The 27,883-nt window shown below is 40.4% G+C and overlaps 3 protein-coding genes across 19 annotated transcripts in view; 1 reads left to right on the forward strand and 2 right to left on the reverse strand.

Annotated features, from left to right (window-relative positions):
* Ctl2 (Choline transporter-like 2) overlaps positions 1-8,798 on the reverse strand; it is an 81,677-nt gene extending 72,879 nt beyond the window's left edge. For 2 of the 9 annotated variants that reach the window (XM_022850153.2, XM_022850148.2), the window contains exon 1: positions 7,590-8,798. The gene's annotated coding sequence lies outside the window, so the exon portion shown is untranslated. The other 7 variants (XM_086972369.1, XM_022850149.2, XM_086972367.1 and 4 more) reach the window with 6 other exon arrangements.
* Mcad (Medium-chain acyl-CoA dehydrogenase) lies at positions 5,499-18,950 on the forward strand. Of its 3 annotated transcripts, none has more exons than XM_022850172.2 (9): positions 5,499-5,618; positions 13,304-13,373; positions 13,610-13,707; positions 14,067-14,136; positions 14,872-14,972; positions 16,745-17,034; positions 17,360-17,627; positions 18,183-18,431; positions 18,588-18,950. In XM_022850172.2, the coding sequence occupies exons 1-9, from the start codon at positions 5,604-5,606 to the stop codon at positions 18,654-18,656; spliced, it is 1,230 nt and encodes a 409-aa protein (XP_022705907.1). In that variant the 5' UTR covers positions 5,499-5,603; the 3' UTR covers positions 18,657-18,950. The 3 variants fall into 3 exon arrangements, with proteins under 3 accessions (XP_022705907.1, XP_022705904.1, XP_022705905.1); XM_022850169.2 differs by lacking the exon at positions 5,499-5,618 and adding an exon at positions 5,626-5,796; XM_022850170.1 differs by lacking the exon at positions 5,499-5,618 and adding an exon at positions 12,842-12,874.
* On the reverse strand, positions 9,252-27,429 carry LOC111270118 (clotting factor C). 7 transcript variants are annotated; one of them, XR_015314863.1, is made up of 12 exons: positions 26,702-27,429; positions 25,979-26,225; positions 25,573-25,733; positions 24,893-25,198; positions 24,214-24,464; positions 23,728-23,832; positions 23,328-23,557; positions 22,943-23,107; positions 21,971-22,122; positions 11,565-11,896; positions 10,576-11,342; positions 9,252-9,601 (listed from the first exon to the last, which is right to left on the reverse strand). XR_015314863.1 is itself a non-coding variant. In XM_022850167.2 (10 exons), exons 1-9 carry the CDS (start codon positions 26,902-26,904, stop codon positions 21,979-21,981), a joined length of 1,812 nt encoding a protein of 603 aa, XP_022705902.1. In that variant the 5' UTR covers positions 26,905-27,429; the 3' UTR covers positions 19,063-21,078; positions 21,971-21,978. The 7 variants fall into 7 exon arrangements, 4 of the variants coding, with proteins under 4 accessions (XP_022705902.1, XP_022705901.1, XP_022705900.1 ...); XR_015314862.1 differs by having other exon boundaries at positions 10,576-11,896; XM_022850167.2 differs by lacking the exons at positions 9,252-9,601; positions 10,576-11,342; positions 11,565-11,896 and adding an exon at positions 19,063-21,078.
* Between the last annotated feature and the right edge of the window lie 454 nt (positions 27,430-27,883).

The raw sequence follows: 27,883 nt of genomic DNA on the forward strand, positions 1-27,883 counted from the left end.
AACTAACACAGCTTTCCATGAAAAAAAAACAAAGCGTAATCCATAATAGGTCGATTCGGTAAGTAGGTGGTTTAAGAAAATAGAATGTACTATATCTTCGTACCAACTAGCGGTTGAAAATGAGCGCAAGACATCAGTCTCCGAAGAAAATGTCTTCGACAGTCTTTGCGAAGATGAAATAAATGGTTGAAAGAATTGAATTGTGAAGCTCGTGACACAGTTATTTCAAAGCCTACCTATTTTAGCAATTCACAGAACCAGGCTATCAAGGTCGTTGCAGTTACTCTAGGCTTCATATTACGTAGCGCTAGTGAGCCAACATTGCTTGTGCACTTCATCACAGACATGTAGTCAACCATAATGAGCTTGTGTTGTCGTAGGTGGTGACATTTTTAACGGCTGCAAAGGCACAATCCACGCAGCTGCCAAAGACATAGATCTCGATGGAGAAAAGTCAGCCGTATAGCCGACTACTTTCCACTAAAACGACGTATAGCAGTTCAATCTAACGAGAACTCCCTCTAACCAACTTTCAACAAGCGCTTGCTAAGACGGTTACGAACGATGTGCTAACGAGCCAAAAAAACAGAGAAGCACGGATGGATGTCTACTCGTTATATAAAGGCATCGACTATATCATCAGGGTAACTTAGTTGCTTGAAGGGCTTGTGCGAAAATCTAACCCAGGCCACCTTGGAACACGTCACAAAAGTTTTAGATGACGCCGATATAAATGAAGGGTACATACATGACGTCTATTTGCTTGACGATTTCTCACGTACTCCATGTAACCTCTCCATGTAATCTCCAAAATATCGCTCAATATTTTTAAAAATTGGCAGTATAATCAATCTCTTAATTAGAACGGGGTTGTAGCCCCTGGTGTGGGCAGCGATGCTGAAAAGTCACAACAATTCAATTTAATTGAATTTAAGTATTCAAGACATGACGCTACCTACGCTTGCCATCGGATTTAAAGACTTAACGGTAGAGATTGACCTCTATTTTGTCTAGAGTTAACAACGGCCGGTAAAATGTCCACTGAAGTCGAACAGATGGCCGCTTATAACCTCTGTGGCCAATTTGTCGTCAGTCGACCACCCAACTATAAAGCGTTGCCTATCAAAATCAGTTTCGGCATAAATGGTAACGGAATCTTTACTGTGTCGGCGGTCGAAACGACGACCGGTAGGTACGGGAGCATAACCATCACCCACAACTACGATGGACCTTCCAACGAAGAAATCAAGCGAATGACTAACGAGGCCGGAAAATACAAGAGCGAAGATTGAGAGCAAAAAGTTTGCCTAAGAATAGATTTGGCAGACACGGATTTAGTGAAGACACTGAATAATTCTGAGGCGACATGAAGCGTTTTATGGATAAAATAAGCGAGATTCTCATTTGAGTCGGTGTGAGCAAAACGGATAAGGCGAAATCTGCTCTTGTCAGAAACAGCTCGAACAAGTAACACAGTCTTTTTCGCGTCAACGGATAATTGGTAGAACAGATGCAAACTTCTATTTGTTTTTGAGGATACTCTTTACGATCTGTTCTGGAAACGAGCTACAATATATATAATAGCCGGGATGCTGAAAGTATTATTTGTGTATTGAAGATTTGTCTGTCTGTGTTTATAGATAGTGTGAGCTCTATGTAACTGTAATAGTTAATCGTCGTTACCAAACACAATTGATTAAACCTTAATTCAAGAGGAACACTTCATCTATTTTTATTTTATGTAGATACCTCATTAGCAAGCATCAGATACGCTGGATTGTTTACAGCGATAAGCCGTGATAGCAACAGAAGTCCAACATGTTTCCAGTGGCAGGGGACTAATAGGTTTTAAGTTTTACGTAAGCTGTTAGACGTTACTTCGGCCAACTGACTCCCAGCGCGAAATGTCTATTCGAATTCAAACTTAAACTACCATTTTTCACGAAACTTAGTAGACGAGCGTGGTAGCACTGAACTATTACCATTATTCTTAGAAGATTTGATGCACTTACACCACGGAGCTATTCCCTGTCATCCAGACCGCAAATGTTATATTGCTTTTACGTGAGTTGGCACTAATATATATTATTATATACTTAGTAAGAGAAAATGACAACAGACAGAGATCTCAGAATTAAGATTACTATCCTAAAGCCAGTGTAGACCTTTAAGAGAAACTGGATGTTTTATACGGGAACTCGTGATTCAGAAAATGATATGTAAGCAGTGGAAAATGACTTTGTCGATGAATATAGATCTTATGTTTTAATTAATTACAATCGGTACATCAAACATATATATATATATATATATATATATGTGTGTAATGTACTAGTCACGCAAACTGTCATGTATTTCGTCGATGATGAACGACTAAGGAGCCAACCCTATTTTCGATTTAAGTTCACACTCCATGGAATACCCGCCCGAGAACTTGACGTGTCACACGCTTCGGTTATCGCCGACTAACTAACTTACGCTAGATAGGATTAACGTTAACAAGGAAGCCAGCCAAGTCTCGTAGAAGACTTCATTGAAGATCTGAGTAAAGCGGAAGAAAAGTATATTAATTTGTGACAGAGTCGATGGCTATCGTCGTTTACGTATGTCAATTAAGTGATTCAAACATATTGCTGACGATTTAACGAAATGCATTGTTTCTGTAGAATTAATAAACGCTTTGTTCTTAAAAAACAACTCTTATTTACACAAAGCAGTAGTTATATATTACATATTTTCTATGTGTACCTAATACCGAGTAATTGCAAGTATGCTGTTCTTATATTTCCATCTCTTTTTTTTTTTTTTTTAATATAAAACGACGCCAGTGTGCACGATGCATTCAAATCGTTTGCATCTACAGACTACCTTAGTTACAGATTATTCAGATATACGTAAGTAAAGATTGTCTGATACCAACTCAGCTACTTACAGTAAGCGACATTAACAATATAACCACAATTTTAAAGGAAACGCCATATAGATGGTGGATGCTTGGTAAAGATCCAAAGCCTACGTTACCTGTAATAGAGTCCGCGGCCGTCCTAAGCATATTTTGAAAAAAGGGAGTCCTAGAGCCATAGCGTTTGCCTTTTAGCCTTAGCACTTCGTGCTAGAATGTAATATTTCAATGATAGCATATTATCATTATCGTAGATTTGAGCTGGAATCGATGATACTGAGGGGGCAGTCACGTTAAGACGGGACCATTAACTTGTAATTCAATGGGCGCTTACGAGGACAGCGCATAGGTTCACAGGTCAGCAACGCAAGAGAATAAAGTAGACCATCTCACTCCGCCTACAACTATTGAAAATTAAGGGACAAACCTACTGTGATCGGTATGCCCTTTTAAAAAGGTGTCCTAAAACGATCGTAGATTAGAGCAAAAACAGATTATTATGAAAGATGGTTTTATTAACGGCTTTGTCGAATCAATACGTTGAGTTGTCATGAGGTTATTTACACCTTTTTCCTCGCTTATTAAGAAGACAGATTTGTTGGTTCGTTACCAAATTTCTGCGAATTTTCGCCAGGCGTAGATTACGTCTGTTAATAACCTATTAACTTTTCCTCCTAAGGCTACTGATGGCTTCTCCCAAACTACGAAATTTTAACGTGAAGGATATACGTAAAGATATTGTATTAATAATACCATATATGAATAATAGCGTATTAATAAGGAAAACTCCACAAATAATGCTTAACATATGAACCTATTCTATTGTAGCTAACGGAAGGGATTGTGCTATTGAACGGTCCAATTTCTAGACTGTGATAGAAAGGAGGCACAACATTGTCTACTCCCAAACAATTCTTAAGTTGTTAGGAATAATTGCGACATGATAGACATGCTCTTCATCTTAAATCCGGGTATAGATAAGCAAAAGTTGAAGTCGCTTCAATAAGCCCTCACGTTCGGGACTCAGTTCCCTGTTCCAAAGTGATTCCATTGTGTGACAGATACATCAGCAATCGAGTCATGATGAGCAAGTACCTCGATTTATGGCAAGTTAACTGACTAGTCTTACGTGCCCTTTTGTTCAACGGGTGTAGAAACGCTTATCATAGCGCAACATGTTGCATACGTCTCTAATTCCTATCTACTAGCATACGATAAAACAGGCAGATCAATGGAGATATGCATTTTTTCGCACCATAGTAACTACGCTTCCCGCTCGAATAAGTGCGACAATTGTATTTACAAGACTTTTCTCATGCTGCTTATACAAACGAATTTACTCTGCAGTCCAACTTGCCACACGCCGATCATCACGAACACGCCATGTCTTCGTATGGCCTCATTTCATTCCTCACCTGTGGCGCTTCTATCTGATTTGTTCGTCGGTTAATGCTGTTTTAGCCATATGTCTTGCTACTAAGAACATGACAATTTATTCACGCTCTTTCTAAGTATGAACGATCCTATTTACTGCAACCGGTCGTTGTCTTACTGTATTGAAAATTCAACATGCGTACCATTACGAGTATCCATTGTCATCGACAGCAAACGTACCAAGAAAAGGCCCAGCGCTCAGTAGGGGCGCGTTGCAACTCAAATTATTCGATTGTTTCTCTTACGTAGACGTTACGCCAAAACTGAAGAAGAAGCAACGTTCAAGTAAGAAGAGCTTACCCTCGTCCGCACCACTCAAGGTACAAATAACACAGACTGACAATTGGTCTGGGTAGATGATGAAACAGCGTTGCTATGGCCCACAAAGACCCTGTGCACCAACTTACAAAATGGCCTTGTCACTTACTTCTACAGTAACCACCGAATGATACGCCGGTACCAGCCAGCATCAAGCCACGAAATTGTCAGCGACTATACCTAATTAATCATTGAGATTTTACGTTCGATATTGATAGATAGGCACAGCTGTATTCGCTGGCTCGATTAACCCTAAACGAACCTCGTATTTATGCTCAGTTTCGAACTTAGACCATCTCACGAACTTAATTGACCAAGTTAATAGACAAATACGCTCCTACTACGCTATCAACCACGGCTGTACGGTCACTTTCTTTGTTTGTTTTCAAAAGGGAAAGCGGCCATTTTGCGTGTAAGCGAGCATCGCCTGGCTCTGTTGAACGATGCTCGGATGCGCGGGCCAGGCTATGTGGGGATGACTGTGAATGTAAACAATTTTGAACCCATTAAATCTCCAGGTTTTCGAGCTGACCTGTTAACTTACTTCTCTAGACACATGTCAATAGATTGAAACTACTTAACTTATATTATTTCAGTCGACCGACGATAGCTGTCTGACTCGTAGTGGGCAGACTGTATCAACAAATGCAAACAGATAGGTGGACGAGGTCCCTCAGTTTGCTTATAGACTGACTCGGCAGACGACTGTAGCTATAACGAAGATGGCGTCGCTGATTTGTCCTTGCGACAGCCACTTACCGCACGATACAACGATCTTCAATTCAAACAGTGGCGCGCGTTGGCCGAGGTGGCTCCCTTTCCGCAATGACGTTCAGCTGTGTTGACCCAACCTCCATTTAGTGAGTGATAGGCAAGTTTGGCTGAATCGACCCAGTTGACAGACCTGCTCGTTGCAGTCGACTGTGAAAATTCCACCTGGACGGCAACCATGCTTGCATTAAAGGTAAATAGAAAATCATCTCATCTAAAAGTTGGGTTACACGATGATTTCTCGTTTAGTAAATAGCATTTGTCGTGGTATTGCTGAAAGTGACTGTAGGTGCCGGTTACTGAATCGACCGAAACTGCGACGAGCAACGCGCCGACAAAAACAATGTGATACAAATATATGCCTCTTAATGGTTAGTTATTAACACAGGAGTCAAACGTTAAAGCATTCTATGGGAATGTAACGACGATTCTAGCGAGCGAGGAGAACCCTATGTTTTTGATGGCGGTGGAAAGCCGAACAAAAAAGAAGAGACGATCAAAGTGAATTTCTACTGATATTCTTGCGCTAAACAAGTTACTACATGTTGTGTGAGATAAACCTGCTTTTTGTTAATACCGTCATCATCGGATTATATTTTTACTAATGCAGTTGTCTACGTAGTTGGTGATCCAAGAACACGCCTCACATTGTGAAGAAGGATGACTTTGCCGTGCTGCTGCTGCCGCCGCCGAAGTGCGTTTGGCTGGAACAGGGCTTTGGCGGTCGTGACAGGTTTAAATAGGCGTCTGCAAAGTTCTGTCTGGATTGTGCATCAAAACGATTGATATCTATTGCGCTACTATTTCTTAAACAGCCATAATGCCTATGATATGCCGGCTATCTGTATGTGTTTGTAGAAATAGCTGCATCTGCAGCCGTAATGATTTGAAGGACAATCAAGCCATTGCTTGAGCGGTCCCTCAGCTTTGCAACGGATCAATTACTGCTATCATCCGTGATGACTAAAGTCAAAGATGTTCCCCAAACAAAACAAAAGAAAACATGGTGCGCTTTTATACAAGGCAATTTCTAAAAACAGGGATGGACGTTCTTTGGCCAAATGAGTTTTGCTCACTGACAGAAAAAAACTGTGGTTCGACTCAACCTTTCGATTAACGACGACGGGGTGAGATCGTTTCATTTGGCCTACACATGCGTATATACAGTAAATTTATTTTGAGCTAAAAAACATTTTACTCGTTTCCGCATATTATTTATATAACATCTTTCCCTTATTGGTAATCAACGTATTAGCTAATTATTTTTATTACGAACCTGGTGATACCTTCCATCCCAATAGCAAGACTCAAGCAGGCATTATTTGTCAACGTTTGACTTTTGCCGCCATAATATATATATATATATATATATATATATATATATAATAAAAAAGACAATTAGTTTACCGTGAGTACCTTTACAATCGTAGTGGTCGCACATTGGACCCGAAATCGTCATGACCCTGACGTAACTAACAGGTTAAACCTTTAAAACCAGCCATCACCGATTTCGGTATCTGCCACCTAATAATTCCAACCGATATCGCCTAGCGCCTAAAATCGTTTGCCTCCTCTTACCAACTGTGTTGATTGCATGACGATAACTATTATTATGACAACCATATTGTTGGTTAATTTCCTCGCTTTCAATTCTGTCAAGCCTTATAGATATAGATACAGAGACCCGCATGGCAAAGCGTTTCTTTTTGATAACTGACCACACCCTGCCATGTGCAGGCCGGCTAGAAACAGGCGATTTTTCCCCTTCTTGACCGATAAAGCCTTGTATACAGTTGTGTGATATATGAAGAATAGCGTCTCATACTGCATATACAGATTATACGCGGTGTATGTTTGAAACTTTCATATTTGTTCTTCACCTTAGTCAGTTTGAAAATCGTAACTACATATAAACGTACACGTTGTTGCTCACGGCTACAGACACCTGTGAACAGCCTGCGTTATTTTTCGACGCAGTTATGCATGCTTTGTATCAAACTTCGTGTGTATTCGCAGTGATCAGTATAAATGTGTGTACGTTAATATTGGATTCACGAAATAAAATTTCATTAGCAATAACACGTTCTTATACTTATTATATATATATATATATATAGATTTTCAAGCATCGCTGTTAATTTTATGTTCATTCTGAAATACATACCTCTGTTTCCTTTAAACAATAATATCTTCCCTCACAAACCAGTTAAAAAAACGGTACCAGTACTCTCTAGTAATTTACTATTGAACACTTTCTTTATTTCGTAAAATTTCAGGCCTTTCAAGGTATTCGCACGCATTTACTCGAGTACTTTTTCCGAAACCTTTTAGTCTTCCACACGAGACAGCTTTTTTATGTTTCGCTTGTTCACTCACTAGCCACACTGTCTTAGGAAATTATCAGATTTCTCCCTAATCAACGACAAATCAGAAAACAATGATCGACTTCAGGAAGACACCTCACCCTTTTGTCACTACGAGCCGTTCTAACGTTCGCTGATTCACTCTCCTTTAGAGACTTTGTTCGGAGGCAGAAGCATCGATATACACATGCACACACACGTTACTCATATGACGCCCGTAACACGGCGGCACCGATAATAATAACAACAACAACAGGAAGAGATAAGAAGGGTCTGGAAGGGCTGAGTCAACAGTGCCCGTCGGCGAAACACAAAACTGGCAAGCAATTCTAACTCCGCCACAGCCGAGTCGAGCAAATAGCAACCGTCAGATGCGGCAGTGTTAAAGGGTAACGAAACGACTCTCACCGAATAATCTTTTGCGACGACTATTCTGCCGTCAGCCACCATTGAACTAGACACTGCTGCCAGTAAAGGATCAAGCAGAGCTTATTTCCCGCTTCATTTCAGAGAGTTCGTTTCTACTTCAGCATAACTTCAAGCGTTATTGATCTCGCTCTGTTCTTCTACTGTGCATTCTGCAATACTTCGGCAATGTGCTGCGCTGCTGTGGCGTTGCGAGGCTACTCGTCCGGCAGCCGCGGGGAAATTGCTCTTTCTTTCTAGTGAAGTCAGCGTGTACTCGTTACTGGTCTATTCTATTTACGCTGTTGACGTTAACGTTGGCCGTAGTTGCTTAGAGCGGCGCAGGAAGCGTCGTCGGTTTCGTACGTTAGTCGTAGTCGTTGATCACTGGTTGATTCCGCTTTATGCACTGTTCGGCTGGCGCTAGGGAGCGCCACTAACACTGAGACAGCGGTAGCCCCAAGCTGGCAACGAAACAGATACAGAAAAGCTGGCCGGTTGCGGCTCTACACGATCAAAGCTGCTAGTAGCTGGATAGTATGTGTGTTTGCGTGCGACCTCGTATGAAAGACCAGATGAGAGAGAAGTAGAAAAAAAAATAGAACGGTGCGCATACTATTAAGTGAACCATCGTCGTAAGCCGCTAGACATTGTTTAGGACATCGAACTGTCGCTTCAGAAACAGAAGTGCAGGATGCTGAAATGTCTCGTTGTAGTAATAGCCACTATGATAATGGCGATGGAGAAGAGCTCGCAGAAGACATACCTTATGGCGTTGTGGTTCGGCTGATCGTGATGACGTGATCGGGCTGCCGATCAATCACGTCATCACGATCAATAGAAATTAGAAAATAGTGCTACAAAATCTAATTTTCAATTTGGCGTAGATTTTGATTATCATTGCAGGAAAAAATATTAATTAAATGTATTACAAAAATTAAACAATACTCCTCTTGCCTATGACCTTAATATTTTTAGCTTGCCTACGACTTGATTAATTTCAAAATAGGAAAGCCTATGTCAGTCAACGATTTTTCAATTAAATAGAAGACCGCTAATTCAGCTTAAACTGTATTTGTTATTATCCATTGAACTGATAAGACTATTAGCGACCGGGACATTAAGGCCGATGCGAACAGGCCACTGGGTATAGGTCGTAGTAGATGTATGCATGCTGATCATGATCGTAGTGCATGACGATTTGTCACGCTCGCTAGTCGTCGACGACGAATACTGTATATTACGGTGTTGCGTCAAGATGGAGCTGAGTAGTCCGTAGATGGGAGCAGCGACGAACCGACTGGAATCATTTTGCCTTGATAGACGAATAGAGATTGCTGTTCGGTTTGTTTGTTGACTAACCAAGCCACTAGAGCTGTTTATGGTGATCGAGTAGTGCACAAAGAAGCTAGAAAAGTGAGAACACATTATGAAGCATACAACAGCTTTTGGTTAGAATAAAATCCTTGATTAAGGTTCAGATGGGATGTATGTATGCGCGGGTATAACATGTAACTTCATCTTTTCCGGAAACCTCTGTGAAGACGGGTAATCTTTTCAAGAGTAAAAAAAATAGCGTATTATGTAGCAGTTAACAAGGAAACGAAGTCACGAAGGGATTTAAAGTTCGTTTAGTTGATACGGGGAGTCAACCGGAGATGTATCGTTATCAGGATTATGTTTAGCGTTAAAAACATACCTCCTTTATTGTACGGCAGCGTTAATTAGGCAGATTTTGATAAATTTTATTATTAGAAACAAAGTTACGGGCTATACGACTATTAGTACGACCTGGGTTTTGTATCTTCGTTGTGCACTATATGTCCAATTGTTGGTTTTGCCATCGTTCTTTGCGTACCACAGTGTAACTCACTGGGATATATCCCCAGCATCCTAAGCTGATATCAAACATAAGAAAAGCTAAGTTCTATAAACGGATCACTGAAGCAAGAGCATCCAACAGGCAAGATCCTACTGTAGACGGTCATTTTTACCACCGAAAGACTCCACAAACGAAAATCTATGCGTTTGTACATTTTGGTTTCTTGCCTACTTCCGCGACCTATCATTACGATGCGTAAGCCTGTAGTTTTCTCGAGAACTCCATCAGTCACATCAGCATCAGCCGCCAACTTTGCAATGCCGTATGTAAACCTATCTAGTTGTCCCGTCAGCAAGTTATTTTTACATATTTACGTATATTATATAAGTATTTTACATGAACATACATCCTTTTCGCTGCCTAGCTACCCACGTGTATAAGCCATTTGTGTCAGCCTCTTCTGCTGTAAGTAGGATTAGCTGCCTGCCAGAACAAAGAGCGGTCGATAACATTTTTCGACAGTTTTTTGTTGGGAACACGACGCACCACCGTTGCCTTACCATTGTCCTCTTGATGGCGTTTCCGTCGTTGTCGTTGGTGGATTGTTGCGATCACGTCCTCAGATTCCTAGCAGTTGCACCTATAAGTAGGTACTCTCTTGCCATAGCTACTTCCTTTTCTCATTTTTTACTCATTCATTTGCTCTTCAGCAGGGAGCGCGTTTGTAATATTTGCCGCAGCGAACCCAATGGAAGGGGCGGGAGCAGTAACGGCAGACTCAGCCATAACCACGCCTATTGTGGAACCCCTGGCCTTAATGTTTTCCCCTTTCTCTTCGCGTTCTACTCATCCAGTGCTATGTCTGTGCTCGTTCCTGCCGCCAAACATCAAGCGGTGCTGTTGCGTTCCGCCATCTGACGTCGTTGTCGTGGACGCTTATCGATGGCGACGGGAAAACATTTTGTCCATGGCGTCATCCATCAAGTGTTCTGTCAATTGTTTACGGTGCGGCCGTCGTCCGTGGACGGATCGCGTGATAGGAGTCTAAACTATCTCTAGGCCGAGCTTTCGTACAACGACGGTTTTCTGTTCGTTTTCTCGTTAAGTTGTCGCCGTCAACTTGTTTCGACAATTGCTCACCGTTCCGTAATTCCGCGCGTTTGGTTACGGCTCGAAGTGGCTATTGGCGTAGTCTAGCTCGCGTCGGATGCGAATGCCCGAAATAGACTGGCCCAGAAATAGGTTGCTACTGGAGCTATTACTGTTACTTCGACGTTTTGTATTGCTTTTTCTGGGGGTGGTAAGAAACAAACGGGCAACACAATGGCTGCAACAGCGAGGCACCATGTAACAAAAGACAAAGATTAGTTTTCAATCGAGTAGCATTATGGCCTCTTTTTTTGATAACCATTGTCGCAATAATAATAACAACATACAAGGAACAAAAAGTTGGAAGAAAAAAGAATTGTTATCGAACTGCTAGTAGAGGTAATAATAGTATGCTCTATTTATGTGTTATGCATATATTTGCATATATATTGATGTTTACCATTAAGTGACCAGATGTTTCTAGAATGCCGTGGGTTCAGAATAAGCGATTTTTCGGTAATCCTCTTGAGATTGAGATGGCTACCCGCGTTATGGCACTCGATGCAGAAGCTCAAATATACGGTGCGATTTTAGTAAATGACACCGTTGCCTAACACCTAGCACGACAGCTTGTTGAAATTATCCGATGTCTAGGATGGAGATAGCAGGTCACGTTTTGGCTGATTATACCGAACGGTGGCGTTGCAGTTGATATGGTAGGTCATATAGTAGCGTAGGGTGATACTATCGAGAGTATGTAGGTCGAACCTAGTCCGCGATACGATAGCTACACTGTAAGAAAAGGGGTCACTCTTAACAGGTTGTTGACAAAGTCGCTCTACCATGGCACATGTAGGCACAAGATATTCAGTTAAGTGACGGTTCGTAGATGTAACGTCAGAGTCAATCTATTTAATAGATTTAACCTATAAAGTATTCAATACGAGTTGGCAGCCCAATTCGATCCAGCTGGTAACCACTTCGCTGGTACTGCTATTTTCTTGTAAATATCCCCAGGTGCGTTGTGTTATGAGACTGTTGAGTGAACGAGGGTGGAGGGGTGGGCCACGAAGTGGGACATATGATTGCCATTGGCTTTAATGTCATGATCTGGGGGTAGGAGTTTAGCTCCTGCTGAATGATTGTTCATCAGCAGCAGCTAGCGATTTTTGTGAAATAAAAAAGCATTGTGATTTTTTGGTAAAATATGAAACCCCACTACTAACAGAACGTTCGTCCAGCACCGTAGGACTCCACACATTGACGTCTGAAACTCGTGATTCTATCATTGTTTCCAATATATAAGCATGACCGGGATGTAGAGATTTAACTTTTTAATTGAAGGCTGAACTAATTTCATTTTTAAATGAACAGAAATGCCTTTGTTGTGAGCATCGTTGATGGCGTGACGAGGACAACGATTAGATTGAAATACTCGATTGTATATTTTCCACTTTTATTTTCCACTCCATTAAGACAACTTGCAAGATTAAGTAAGTTTGTGACGTAATAGATCAACGTTTAATTGACTGCTGCAAATCGAACTTAATCGAGTTCACTGTTAGGGGACATGGGACAAGTAGTACATGCTCCTTGAACGATATCTGGCACAGGCGCGTCAAGTGATTTGTACAAGACGCGTGTGATGCGGACAAGTCTATAGTTCTAAAGTAAAGGTAATGACTAAAAGCAGATGAACGTTTTGCATGTACGAAAATTTGGGAAACATCAGGACGGCATACTTGATGGCATATGAGCTTCCCAAATGAGGTACATACTTTCAGTAGTAAGCTTAAGTTCAGCTTTAATGAGGTTGTTTAATGATTCTCACCACCCGTTACCAGCTTACTCGATTTTTTCTAGGTCCTTGTTGTATATATCCTCAAATTACTGTAATAGTGAATACAATAAAATGGATTGATTATACAATAATTATATTTGTTTATCTTATAGCCGTTTGTTTGTACGAGGATGTATGTTCGCTTGTTTTAATGCAGCTTCATCCAGCTTTAGAGAGGTTAATATTTAACATTATCTTTGGCACGCATTAAAAAATAACCACCATGTGAACCAATCATTACGCAAATACTAGTTGTGTGCATCTTGGTGCAACGAGAACTGGTAAATGGTGCCGTTCCCACAAGCAACGTTTTACGACATTTACAAAAAAAAATCTGTATACGTGTTTAAAATTTTCAGATTCTTCGGGCTGTGCCCACCATCCAGCTGAAACAATGTTCTCGCTCAATGTCATCAGGCATTAACTTTAGTGAGTAAACTCCTCGACTATATTCGAGGCATTACTTAACATTAACTTTGAACTCAGTGTCGATTATTCCTCTTAGCTTCTGATCTTACATACGTACGTTACGTATTTAACTTGATACTGCTCCAAAGTGTGTAGTTTAGTGGCATATGAAAAAATTCGTATGAGACGCTTTTTAACCACATACATCAGTATAACTAGTATTATTATTATTAATTTTTTGTTTTGTTTTGTTTTAGCCTTGAATGACGAGCAGAAGAAAATGCAGGAACTGGCTAGAAAGTTCGCTCGGGAAGAGATCCTTCCTAAAGCCGCACACTATGACAAAACCGGAGAGGTACGTGGGTGCATCGGTTTGTTAGCCGATTCTCTATGTTGACAAGCTATGAAAATTCAGATTTAGATAGTATTTTCAGTTTTCTTCAAAAAGCTTGTTAATTTTATATCCACGCTCTCGTGTCCGCCCGACGTCCGCCTCTTTTATGAAGGTCTAAAACAACTGATGGCCGCATGATACTCTGGCGATAGTCATGAATCTTACTTTAGCAACAATTATGACAACTAGCGGTCTTCAAAGTATTCGAAAGGCGTAAAATCGTCTTGGAGCAGATTTTGGAAACGTAAGGTTATCGACCTGATCAATCTTTTTACGAGATGCTTGTTAGTTATTTTCTTCTTTTTTTTTTCATATTACAGTTCCCCTGGGACATCGTTAAAAAGGCACATGAGCTTGGCCTGATGAATTTGAGCATTCCCCAAAGTGTCGGTAAGTACAATCTTATATGCCAACTCTATCATAGGTCATAGTCTGATGGGGTCGAAAGTGTATGCTTTTGGATACTATGAGTATCCTCATTTTATTAGGGGTAACAATAAATTACCAAACCCCTTTGCCTAAAGGCGTTATCTTGTGTCGCTGTGTAGATTCTGCCGGACATAAAAGGCTATAGAATAAATACAAATAGTTAAAAAGGAAAACATGTAATTCACATGTGATAGCTTGTTCGTCCATAAACGGAGAATTTGCTGACGACTGTTTACGACTCAGGGGGTAGGATATTTTATCAACCATAGTTAAACAGGCGCAACCAAACCTAAGTTTCGTGAGGAGGTTATTGAAGAAAGCTATTTTCAGAGTACGGGTCTTAGATTAACAATCAAATTCTATTTGGTATTATTATGTCGATAAAACGACTCGCTGGTAACTCACAGGTAGCATAGTAAAGTAAAGCTACTCTTAAGTACCTAGTTGATTATGTTACACCAACGCGTGGAGCAATAGGACGATAGGAACGATAGATTTTGACTAACTGTAATCACAGAACAGACACATACATTTTGAGCTTAATGCAGGGTGAATTTTGGCATAAAATTCATCTCAATGGCTCGTAAATAATGGTAACGTTATTTTTTTAACTCGCGCCGCCAATTAACTCTAGACGATGGCAGCGACCATGACCCATGTGTTGTGTTATGTTCATGCTGAGTTTTATCTTTTTAGGCGGTTTGGGCCTTGGGGCGATGTCGGCCTGTATCGTGACCGAGGAGATTGGTTATGCCTGTACGGGTATTTCTACAGCCATCGATGCGGCTAGACTTGGGGTAAGCCTACAATTTCCACAAGTCCAATACGAACTACGGTAGCATAGACATCAATAAGCTTTTGACTCTATTACAGTGTCCTTGTATGTAAATTCTACAGAAAAAAAAAATTATAATTTCCCAAACTCGCAAAGAGATAATGTGACTTTTGAGACTCATTTGAAACTACTACAAGGATGAGGTGTGACTAACGTGTGTTTATGGAACGACGTTTTCTGGTTGTTTACGTGTTTGGTTGTGTCAATCCACTTGAAGGTAAACTGTGCTTTGCACTTTTTATCGCCTTTTATCCTATGTACATGTTACTAAACCTTTATAATCTACGATTGGGGCATAATAACTTGGATAGACAGAAGAAGTTAACGAGGCCAGGTCTAATCTAGACATGAAAAAGTCGTCAATACATACAAATAATGTCTCATTTCGCTCTATGAGTACGACGCGTTTGCAACAAAAACTTTTGCATGACTCGCTATGTACAGGTAGGCTCACTACGGAAATATTGGTTTCGAAACTTGGTGTGCTTGTCATGCATTTATCCATTTTTTCCTTTCATTTCCGAGAGATTTGCGTTGCAAGGACCACTGTGATCGAACTATGAATTCAGCGCAAGGGGTGTAACACTATTTAGCCAAATAATCAAAAGGATCTTATCAGATGGAGATCCGTCAAAGATAGCGCATACTAGGTACACTCACGAAACAAATCAGCTGCTAAGGAGCCAGTCTATATGGAAAGTTATCGGATGTTTTTTTGGGGGGTTACGGTGGCAGTGGGGACCGAGACTAGAGCCGACTTCGTTGAAAAACATTTGTGATGAAAGTTGTCTTTCTATCAGATCGAGCGGATTAAACTGTTGATTGTGGTATGGGCTTGGGAGTGTTCGATAGATGTCTCGATGTTGAAGAATTGAGCCGGGCATGTTCGGGAATAACGTTGGCGACCACCGCCACTGACCTTGGGGTAGGTATTTCAGTACATCTAAGAAGATATAATGTTGACGATACGGGTGATATGTTGTAAAATACAGGAAATCCTGGATACATGCAGTGACTGGTTGCATCGTACCATCGAAAGATCTGTAACAACCGTTTCGTAATGAGCCGCATTACCCAATTTGCTTTGTTTGATTCTCCTGGCTTCCTCCTATCGGTTGTGCTTTTAATGGCGAACTTCCTGGTAGCTTCTTCGTAGAGCTTCGAATTTTCTATGTGTGTTAAAAAAAATGTGACAATGTATGTCAAATATGAGCGCGCGGTTTCTCCAAATTAGTGAGGGGCTTTATAACGCCTTTCCACGGCTTAGGGATGATGAGATTCAGCCGTTACGAACCTACACAGTCTATGTTACGGATGCTATGTCTGAATTCTGTCTTTGTCTAATAGAAAGCAGTCGACTATTGCTGTTCGTTTCTCTTATTCTTGAAATTGAATTATTGAAAGATATTATATAGCCTTCAGCTCTGCACAATGTTCACATGCAGTTGTCTTGCCTTTATTTTTTACCTCTCTTGAACAGTTGTTCCTGTAGATAGCCCCTTACAAATATATCAGTCTAAGATGTTGCCACTTGGGTGCCAGCATACAATACATTTTTATGCTGCTTTAAAAAAATAAACTACGTAGTTATCCCTTTCTAAATACAGAACCTTATTCTGAAACAAACCGAATGCCTTTCCCTTTTTCTAAGTGAATCCCTTGTTCTACTTGTTTTTAACTTTTGTATTTGTGTTTCTGGTGATGATAATGGTTTTGTCGTTCGTCGGTCTACAGCAAACACCTGTCGTTTTGACAGGAAATCCTGCGCAACAGAAAAAGTATCTTGGTCGTTGCATTGACGAGCCTATCGTTACAGCCTATTGTGTTACAGAACCTAGTGCAGGTTCAGATGTCGCAGGTATCAAGACCAAGGCCGAGAAAAAGGGTAACAAATGGGTAATCAACGGCCAGAAGATGTGGATCACGAACGGTGGTGTTGCGAATTGGTATTTTTTGTTGGCACGCACGAACTTCGATCCGAAGTGCCCTACTTCGAAAGCCTTTACAGCTTTTATAGTTGACAGGTCTGTAGAAAGTTTTGGCTGGTTTAAATGAAAAAAAAAAGAAATTAATAACTAGTGCTGCGAAATTATCGGAATTTTAGCTTGTCGGCTGTGTCAACAGTGAATATGCAAAAAAGTAATAGTATGAATAAGACGCCTTGTTTGATTTTAAAAAATTGAACCACGGAAACTAATACTATTTTTGCGATAAACGTGATTAAGCACATTGTTAACACAAAATCCAATATACATTGTAAAATCCGACTTGTTTCTTAATACCACATTAGAAATGTTCTTATTTTTACCTTGTGTTCATCGCATAATGCGGCCAAACATTACATTCTAGAGATCGGAAGGGTGTGATTCCTGGTCGCAAAGAAATAAATATGGGTCAACGGGCTTCAGACACGCGAGGAATCACATTTGAGGATGTTGAGATCCCTGAGGAAAACGTTCTACTCAAGGAGGGGGACGGATTCAAAGTCGCCATGATGACCTTTCACGAAACGCGACCTGTTGTAGCAGCGGCAGCGACAGGCCTCGCCCAACGTGCATTGGATGAAGCGAAACAGTACGCTCTTGAAAGAAAGACGTTCGGAAAACCTATTTCCACTGTAGGTATCATTTCAATTTCAGTCCGTGTTTTATTTCTGCATGACAGAAATACGTAAATCAAGTTTGGCTGGTTGAGTTAATAAGAAATCCATGCTGAACATCAATGATAACAAAAGAATAAACGGTGCTGGAGCGCCAGCCATTGAATAAATAATGTAACGATATTACTCTATACTACAGCAGCGAATCGACTATTGATATGTTAGCGACACCATGCGGTAGGAGTGTGAACTAAAACAGAAATAGTTGACTGCCAGAGAGCCTAGCTCTTGGAATTAAATGAAGATCATCTCTTGTTGTTCGAATAACATATACCGACATCGACAGCAACAGCCTCTGTAGGTTTACCTGTATCCTAGCCGATTGCTTATCCTTGAAACTCCATCAATATTTCCTGGCAATTCATGTACAGAAACGTTGTACAGGCGTAAAAAATGTTGAGAATATTTGATTTTATTTAGGTAGCTTTGATATTTCCGAAAACGAAAATTGATCAATATGATTATGATAGTGATCAATATAATCTAATTCTGTCTTTCTTCTGCGAGTAACAGCATCAAGCTGTGCAATTTATGTTAGCCGAAATGGCAATGGGAGTCGAAACGTCTCGATTGGCATGGCAGCGCGCTGCATGGGAAATTGACCAGGGTCACACAAATACATATTACGTATCGATTGCCAAGGCGTTTGCTTCGGACGTTGCGAACAAATGTGCTACGGACGCTGTACAGATTTTCGGAGGCAACGGATTTAACACGGAGTACCCTGTCGAGAAACTGATGCGGGACGCCAAGATCTATCAGGTAATTGAAAATAAAACAAAAAGCTCGTTTTAGCCTAAATGCGTTTATGTAAAGAAAAAAAAAATTGAAATACCTATCGAACGACATTTTTTTCTTCAATGTCAAAACGCACATAATACTTATCACTATTGCCTCTCAATATTCTATCCTACGCAGATCTACGAGGGGACTTCTCAGATCCAGCGAATGGTCATCGCTCGCAAGATGCTCTCGGGAGGAGAGTAGATCTGCAGGAAATTTTAACAAAGTGACCCAGAGGAAGATACTAATTAGCAAATGTAGCATGAGACCGCTAATATAGATATTTGCTACTAGATTTTTTAAAAATAAGGAAGTTCAATGAAACTTAACGATTAATTTTTTAAATCGCAAAATCATAATTTGACTCAAAAAAATGAATGGAGTTAGGTTGTTGCTACAGATTTTGCTCATCACAAAAAATGGGACCTGCAATAAAGTATGCGTAGGCATTTTCATATATACTATATGAATATATAGTATATATATATATTTCATATATACTATGCGTTCTATTTGATTTACCTAATGAACTCGTAGCATTTTAACCCTAAGTGGTTTCCGACGCTGAAAGTTAGACGTTATCTCTGTTATAACGTTCTAGCAGTTTAGGAGAATATCTCGAAACAATATCGAGAAACAAAGCAAATAGCCTAATTATATTTTAAAAAAAGCTTACTTAGATACACATTTTTTAAACGTAGGGTAAAGGTGAAGTAATATAACCCAAGTGCGCTAAACAAGTTCAGTTCTTTAGATGTAATCCTCTAAATCCTAAAAAAAAATTGCAGCTATTATATATGTAAGAAAGTTTATATTGCAATATAAAGGTAAAGAACTACAAACTGACTATACATGAATTGTACGGCTAGAATCCTACAGTACCTATTATTCTACTTCTATTCCTCTTCGTTTTTTAGGCCACCCCAACCAAAGGTCATACATGGACTTTTATCCTTGAACACGTATTTATTTTTATGCGGCGTAATTAGCGTTCTGAAATGTTCACCGACACCTTCTATATAGGTTTTATAGAGCATAAGTGCTTCGTGCACGGTAATTGTATTTCACCCTTATTTGTAGCTTCAATAAGCTATCTCTAAAATGTGTAATTCTTTCTGTTGTATACAATTTGTCCGATAAAATACGTGTGATACGGCGAAACCCGAGGTATCTTGACTGCACGGACAGATTTAACCGGTATTATTTGCTTATCAATGGGTCAACAGGGGCCGAAGTCCGCGAAGGGATTGACGAACGGCTCGCTTTCACGCACAAAAGCCATTTTCCATCGAGGGATGTATTATTAGCCCGAAAGATAGACGAATATCATAGCAAACGAAGGACAATATTTTGGCTAGGATGCATTCAGTTATTCTAAAATTATATAACATAAAATTACAATAAGTTGAAGTGGCGAATAAAACAACCGGAACTTAGTTCCGTTTCTGGTGATTTTATAAGTACACAAATAGACCAATATAGTCGAGCCTTTTCTCGCAGGCGTACTGGATCCGAATCTTTAAGTACCGACAACAATGTATTCATTATAGCACGATTCTACAGTGAGCTTTCATGGCTAAGATCCCGGTTCGCTTCGACAATATACAGCTGCCGATGATCATCCACTATTCATTTGTACACCACATGCTACGGCCTAGCTCTTAAGTTGGTAAGGTTTATAGGAACAAATAATCGTCAGGTATCTTCGTAATCGAACGATTTTATACCTTACTAACCAAGCGTAGACAGAAATAGGGAAGGATCTACACGGTATAGCTATGACAGGCGATCACGCACGAGCAGCAGACTATGGATTGGTCTAAATACTTATTCAGTGCTTATACTGTATAAGTGTCACTTGCTTGTTTCCCGACTGGGATGCAAGAATAAGAAAAGATGACGGCACTATGACCCACAATGGGGCTAGAGACTCCCAGTCTGATTCGACCGTCAATAAAACTGCGATCGCATCCTCTGCACCGAATAAAAACACTCGGACGACATGATGAAAGTCAAAAATAGTGGCCACACATAGCCCAGTCACAAGGTCTGGGCAAACAATAATTCCCACGTGTTACCAAAAGTAAATTTGTCCAATCTGTCGAAATATACCATCCGCACAACCTGATCCGAGTCGGAAGCACTGGCGAACCCCACGATATAAAACGTCATAGTGATACTTGCGGTCCGACTGTCCGTAAAAAAGCTGCTGCTGAAACTTTTGGCAACGGAGCTTCCGAATCGCATCGCTAGGGAGAACGGGAAGTGCAACTAAACGCATTTCGGAAATAAATCCTTGACAAGACGGAAAACAGAACGTTGGCTAGAAATGGAATTACTTGACTGGGGACTAGATTGGCGATGATCGTGTTATGGCTCGACCACTGCATGCATCGATTGCCTACTCTTGACACTGTATCTGAAGACGCGCGAAAATTAATGACAAGTCGCCGCGCTTGATATATTACGTAAGAGTGAGAATATCTATTTTAAGTCACGTCCACCTTGTTTGTACTTTCGCCTATACGATTTGATGCATACCACCAGAAGTTGGATTGCAAACGTTGTTAGACATGTCCGAAGCGTACCCTCTTAGTAACAGGCTCAGGTTTAGCTTATCAGTTTGCTAACAGAAGAGAATAAACAAAAACAGAGAAGCTATTCAAATCTTAAAATTATGTCGCATGAAACTTTATTTAATTTGAATAAAATTGCTGCAATTCATGTCAAAACTATTGCTTTGGCACATCTACACATCAGACGACGCGACATACATACATACATACACATACATGTCTATGGTTATAAATATTTTTCTCCATAATAACCGACTTATAATTATAATATAATTATTAGTCTGTTGTCTTACAATTACAGAGCAGGCCAGCTTAGCTCATAATATAGCTCATTCTGTATCTTGAAAAGAACTAACTGTCCAATGCGTTTGCTTCTAAATGTGTTAAGTCCTTTGAGGTTCATGACGTACTCTGTCAGACGAATCACAGATTATGAAATCAACGACGTTTTTGCTAGATCCGCTTAATTAGCCCCGACTCACTGATCGATTTCTTATGCTCGGGACATGTAGTTTGGCACTTCTTATGGTCAAATTCAAGCCAACCGTCTACAGAGTATTACAAATACGCCCACCACTAAATACATCAAATACGTCTTATAATTACAATGCACAGACATTCTATTTAAGTTCGAAAGAATTGCCTCTACGTTAATGCAACCAGTTACAACGCGTTGCAATGGTACAACACGATATTCATGGAAAGAACAACAGAAGTAACTACGTATTCTATAACAATGATGCTACAATGCTATACAATATAAAAGTATTTAAAAAAAAAAACACAGTAGAATCAGATGTGTTTTCGTTCCTGTACATCCTGAGCTACAATAAGCTCATATCAAATCTGTAAAAACAAAATGCGTATTATGTGTTTTTCTCAATCAAGGTGGCTCTGGTTGAATCGAGCATCGAATCCCTTAATGTTATTTTCGTTCCTTACCATTATAACTAGACGCACTTCGGTAGAATGACAGTACCGCAGCGCTGGCTTTCAAAACTCGGTGGCTCAGAAACCGGACCTAAGGACGCGACGGGTAGATCCTTCATTGGGACGCCAAAACTCATAAGGCTCCAGTTCTGACGGACGATTTGCTGCAATTTTAGAGATGAATAATATAGCAATGCAGGCAACGATTCGGCAGAGAAGACATGTATCTATTTAAATTGTGTGATATATACAGTAATTATACAACTGAACTAGGAGCTAGCTTATATAGAAGGCAAGTGACGTAGTATTTATTATTATTATTTATTATTATATTATATTTATTACTACTAGTCTGCAGTGTCAAATGGTCTCGACGCCTGTTTAGATACCGTTGGAGTGGAGGGGCCCTGAGGCGATCTTAAGTAGTTTGCATAGGTTTTGCCTGAGAAACGGCATGGACAATGCGTTTCCACGAATGCTCATCCTCCTAGCAAAGGCTGAGATAAAAGTACCTTTTCAATTAATGTTGGACAACTCAATTTCAGATATACAGCAACAGGTTACCGCCAGTAAGGCATGCGGTGAAAATAGAGATAGGACAACCGTGCGGCTTTATGCGGCCTCATGCATCCAAAGTAGAAAAGCCACAGTTGCAATGAAAGCGTCGCTTCTGGTAGTTCCACTGCACGTTGCTTGAAGCTGACCAACTCAAGTGCCCTATAGTCGAACGGCGTCTAGATTTGTAAGCTTGTTCGAATTTGTGAGGTTGATCTATACACAAAGATGGCCTATTTGTATCTCGTTTGTGGAATTTCAACGTTGCTTACATGTTGAACTATTTAGACGTGGAATAATATCATGTAGACTTGATTCTGCATAAAAATGTACGACTGATGATATGTTAGGTAGTAGTGAACCAAGCTACAAAGACATGAAAGTAAGTTAGTCGAAATGAAAAGATTTATATACTTACGATAGTATTACCTCTCCCGTAGTGGCGCGTCTTCGATTATACACCAGGTAAACACTAAGTCCGATTACGATTGTTATAATCGTTGCACCGGTGATGACAGAGAGGATGTCAAGGTCCATAATGAACGCCGGAATTCGTGAGAGAATTGATATCTCCTCCTGCAGAATGTCCCCTACCTGCAATGCAGTTATTCAATGAAGCCACAGCGTTTTTAATATTTTGTGATAATTTTTCCATTATAATATTTGTGATTTATTTTTCCAATATTTATAACACTTCCGCACCAAACTGGAAAGTACAGCACTGATGCATATATATATATATATATATATATATATATATATATATTGCTACGCCAGAATAACACCGAGGGGAAACTTGAAACGATTTCTTTACCCTGTGAACATCTTCGAAACCCTTGTTTGTGGTGGGACTCGTTTCCTCCAGACACAGTGGCGTCTGGGGCGTCCAGTGTCTATCAATGCAACGCAATTCCGACTCATTAGAAGGTGAAGCCAATATGAAACCCGGGTTGCATGAAAAGTTGGCCCGATTCGATCCATCTAGACGTGCGATCGTCCCATCCTCCATTGTCAGCGAGCAGTTGAATGGAAGACATGCAGGTTCTAAGAGGTAAGAGTCCAGTTTTTATTCATTATCTATAGGGAAGTTTATTTAAGGGCTTTGCACCCACAGTAGATCGTTTCGTAAGCTTGGTTCTCTTAGTATGCTCACCGTATGCGTATTATGTCAGACTTGTTGTTTTTAGGTTTAATCTGAGTATATTCAGGCGTACCCTTTTGTGAGATCGACCCGTTTCCGAAGCAACGAACCTCATCTCCGTCAAGGTAGTAACTCTCACCGCAGAAAACTTTGCTGATCTGGTTAACGGGTACTTGTCCTGTCGATACAGATTTATATACAGTCGGTTAGACACACGGCAACGCTACATCATGCTAATTCTCTATACTCGATAATATACTCTACGCAAAAATGTTAAATATTACTGGGCTTGTTTAGACCTCAACATGAACAAAAATACTATATTTATATTAGGGCCTAGCTAAATATTCATATTATACAATATCAAATCGGGATATTTTTAGTGCGGTACTGGAACAATCCATTTTTGCGATTAAAACGAAGCACACCTAATTTCGAACAATTAATTTACCAAGATGGCCTGGAACCACCCAGCAATACACAGCGAGCAATTATTTTTGTATTGCTAACTATGCTATTTAGAGCAAAATCAGTGTTCTATATATATATATATATATACCATTCTGATGCATGATGGCGGCTCCTTCAGGCATAGGCGGGGTTCCGCAGGTTCTCAGATCGTGGATACACACAGCATAATGAGATCCTATGCATTTTTGCACCTTCCAAACCTCTCCTTCCATCGTCAGACAATCGTAGCTCAAACCGAATCCCTTATCTTCTAAAATGTCGTCACTTATGACGGGTTCTCCGCTGAACCAACTCCAGCCTAAAGATGCATTTTTGTCCCGTCTAGCGCCTAACCAGGCACTGAAATTATGATCCAAGAATATTATATAATTGTTTCGAGTATTACATCCGGTAGTTCCCCCCAAGCACGAAACGACGCATGCTTTCGCCCAGATTCGACCGTAGCTCACCACGTCTTTCTAAGTTCAGTACACAAAGACGTCATTATGTGATGCACATAATTCAAACAGAGAGAGAAACAGCAAGAAAATAACATACGTGCGATTAACGTTTAGTTAGGACACTGAGTTTTCTATGAGGCAATGCTCAGTCAAAAGGCGCCAGTTAATGCAAGCTTCACTTACGTAGAATCTGTCTAAGATCGTATTCAGTTTATGAACAAATGTAAGGAAAAAACTATTGACATTTCTTGTATTTCAAATGCATACTGGACCACCAACGTAACATCAATACGTAGTAGTTTTATTTCGCAACATATTTCTATTAACCTGGTATTCTTTTCTTCAGCAAAGTGAGTTGCCAGGTGCCAGTTGACGTAATCTTGGAGATTTTTATCCATCTGCTCGAGAAGGTGGCCAGCAATATTTTTGCACACACTTCGTGCTTCCTCGATCGTTGCTACTCGTTGTCGAAAAACTTTGATACACCGAGTGCCAAACGAACCAATTGTCGTATTTAGATTATCATTTTGGTTGGAGCACACGTCCTGGGCAGCAAGGGCACTTTCCGAAAGAACTTGTAAGTTACAGAAGTTCACTATGTCTTTCGAATGTGTCACCTGCACGGAAACGTGTCTATGACAATAGAAAATAAGCCAAACAAGACATAATTTGCTTCGTTAATGGTTGTACTATAATACAGCGATCGATACGAAATTGACACCATTATCACACTTTAATAGGGGTCTGTCTTTGTTGATTCTTCAATGCGGCACTGCTCGTGCCGAGTCGCGCATAAAAAAGAAGTCAACGAAGATGTAACAAAAATCTTCGTACAACTACATTTCTTGCTGCTGAAGTCCACAACAGTATATCAGCGTTAGTTTTAGGTAAAAGCATAGTTTAATATGTGCAAACTATTAGCTTCGTCTTTACAAACTTTTTATTAATTATTTCTAGAATTATTATAATACACAAATCTGTAATACTCATCAGCGCCTGTTCCGTACCTGCCAACTGGGTTGTCCCGACAACTGAAATAGTTGGGCAAACCGGGAACGATGTCGAGGATTTTGTGGCCACAAATTTTCGATGTGTTTGGATAATGGCTACCCACTCGTATCATTACCGACACGTTGAATGCTGGTTCTCCAAATAGGACAGTGATTAACTAAAATATCGATAAGAAAATATACGTTCCTTCAATTGAAATTGCTGCGACTGTACTGAAATGCACATATATCCATATCCACTTAGAACGGTTTTGCCCTTTGTTGTTCCCGTTTCGAGCGCATTCATGTGAAGACGTACTACACCAATGTTCAACAATACCTTTAGGAGTTCATCGAGCGAGCCCGTAATCATCCTATTTCTTAATAGCCTGGGTAGCGAAAATTCACCGCAAGTATTACATACCTTGACCGTAGTGGGCTCGATTAGGTCGACGATCATTGTGTATTTTGCATGTTTGGTCTTCGATGCCACGCAACTATTCTCATCATGGTCAACAGCGTAGCTCGCATGTGTATAATCAGTATCGAAGAACACTGGTTTTTCCAACGCCATATTGCGTAGACACTTCGGAACTGGATTACGCCATTTTCCGTTGTCGCATTGCCGCTTCTTCATGCCAACCAGCGTGTAGCCGGGATCACAGGAGTAGCTATGCGCGTACACACAGAATAGGTAAATATGGATAGAAACATACTGCGTGTTGAAAAGAAAACTGTATTATACTGGGCTATGGTGTGACACCGTTTTTTAGGCACACGGCTCTATGCTATCGACACCTAACAACGTGAGGCTTTGTCAAGGATCATTCGAGGTGTGCGTTGAGCCTTTACTGAAAGTCACAACGTCGAATACGTGAGCTTATTGTAAAAACTACTGTTTGGTTAGGATATATATCCTAGTCCTTCTGCAGGAGCTATAACACATATAGACTGTCATTACTTCTACAGAAAAGGTTCAAAGGACAAAAACGAACTTATGAGAACTCAATAATCATTTCAGAACGATTGTTCTGCTCATAATCAAAATACGTACGTGTATCACAATTCGGTTCACTAAAGAACGCTTATGAAACACTGCGTTATGCCAATGGTAATTGTCGTTCACAAAATAACCAAAGGCAATTACCTGACATTGGTTTTATGAGGGAATTCCCGCTTGTTGGCAGGTGAGATCAACGGCTCGACCTTTCCATGCCATGGTGTTCCAGGAAACCTACAAGGTTTTTTCACTTCTTCTTTTACGTCACTGATGAACATGGCAGAAGTCTCTGAACTGATGAGCAGAATCACGACGAGAAAAGCACAAACCAATCCCCACTGGATAGCCATTTCAGGTGGATCTGTTGTCCACGAGAAAACAGCCCCCGCGCGCCGATCAAGCTAACTTAATTCGGGTATTTATTCCACTAGGTTTATAGCTCACGAGGATAGACAAAGCAAGGACTACTAACTCATGTACGCCGCCATTTGTCGAATACAGATTATCCTGTAACGCTTGAACTGCGCCAACGTGGTCACAGTCGCCTGATGTCACAAGAGAAATGAATGGCAAGCCAAATGACAATCGCTTTCATGGGATTATTTCGGTTTATATGCATCTCAATTCATTGATGCTTAGCACTGTCCCGATACCCTGTTAAAGAGAACGAGGACAAAGTAAACAAGTTTGAGAAGAACGAAATCTGAGCAAAAGATAGATTGGCGTAGATCGGTGTCAAACAATAGTTCCGATCCTATTTAAGCCTGCCGGTCATAGGTCGTTCTAAGTCACTGACGCAAGTTTTTTTTCGAAAAAGACAAACGCGCTAAGTACCGCCGGGACGTTTCACGTATCAAATGTGGCGTTCATGATGTGGTTTTCGGAACGATAGCGAGGCCACATTATAGCAGACGCCTGCAGGCTGCCCTGAAAGTTGATGCCTGCGTAGCCGAGAAAACGATTAGACGCTTTGTTGTCAGATTAGTAACCGAAGTCTGCTGTAATGCATCGTTCTCGATGCGTACAGCGAAGTGAACACAACATATGACGATAATGATGATTGATTTCGATGAATTTCGGTTTCGTTAGGTAGAAGACAAATTATCATCGTTGTATTGTTGGAAATGCCTGTATTGGGTGCAAGGGCCCACGGTATCAGTAAGAAAAAAGAAACATCACAAATTGCAGCTGGTATGAATTTCCTCAGATATATGAATATTGCTCCCAATAGCCCTGAGCCTGAGGTTCCGGTTATACACATAACGCGATATAAGTCTTCCTTTTCATTTTTAAGCGACGGTAAGGCCAAAAACGCATCTAGGGAAGCAA

The sequence above is a fragment of the Varroa jacobsoni genome, unplaced genomic scaffold (assembly GCF_002532875.2).
Source record: "Varroa jacobsoni isolate VJ856 unplaced genomic scaffold, vjacob_1.0 scaffold_1446, whole genome shotgun sequence".
Taxonomy (NCBI): domain Eukaryota; kingdom Metazoa; phylum Arthropoda; class Arachnida; order Mesostigmata; family Varroidae; genus Varroa; species Varroa jacobsoni.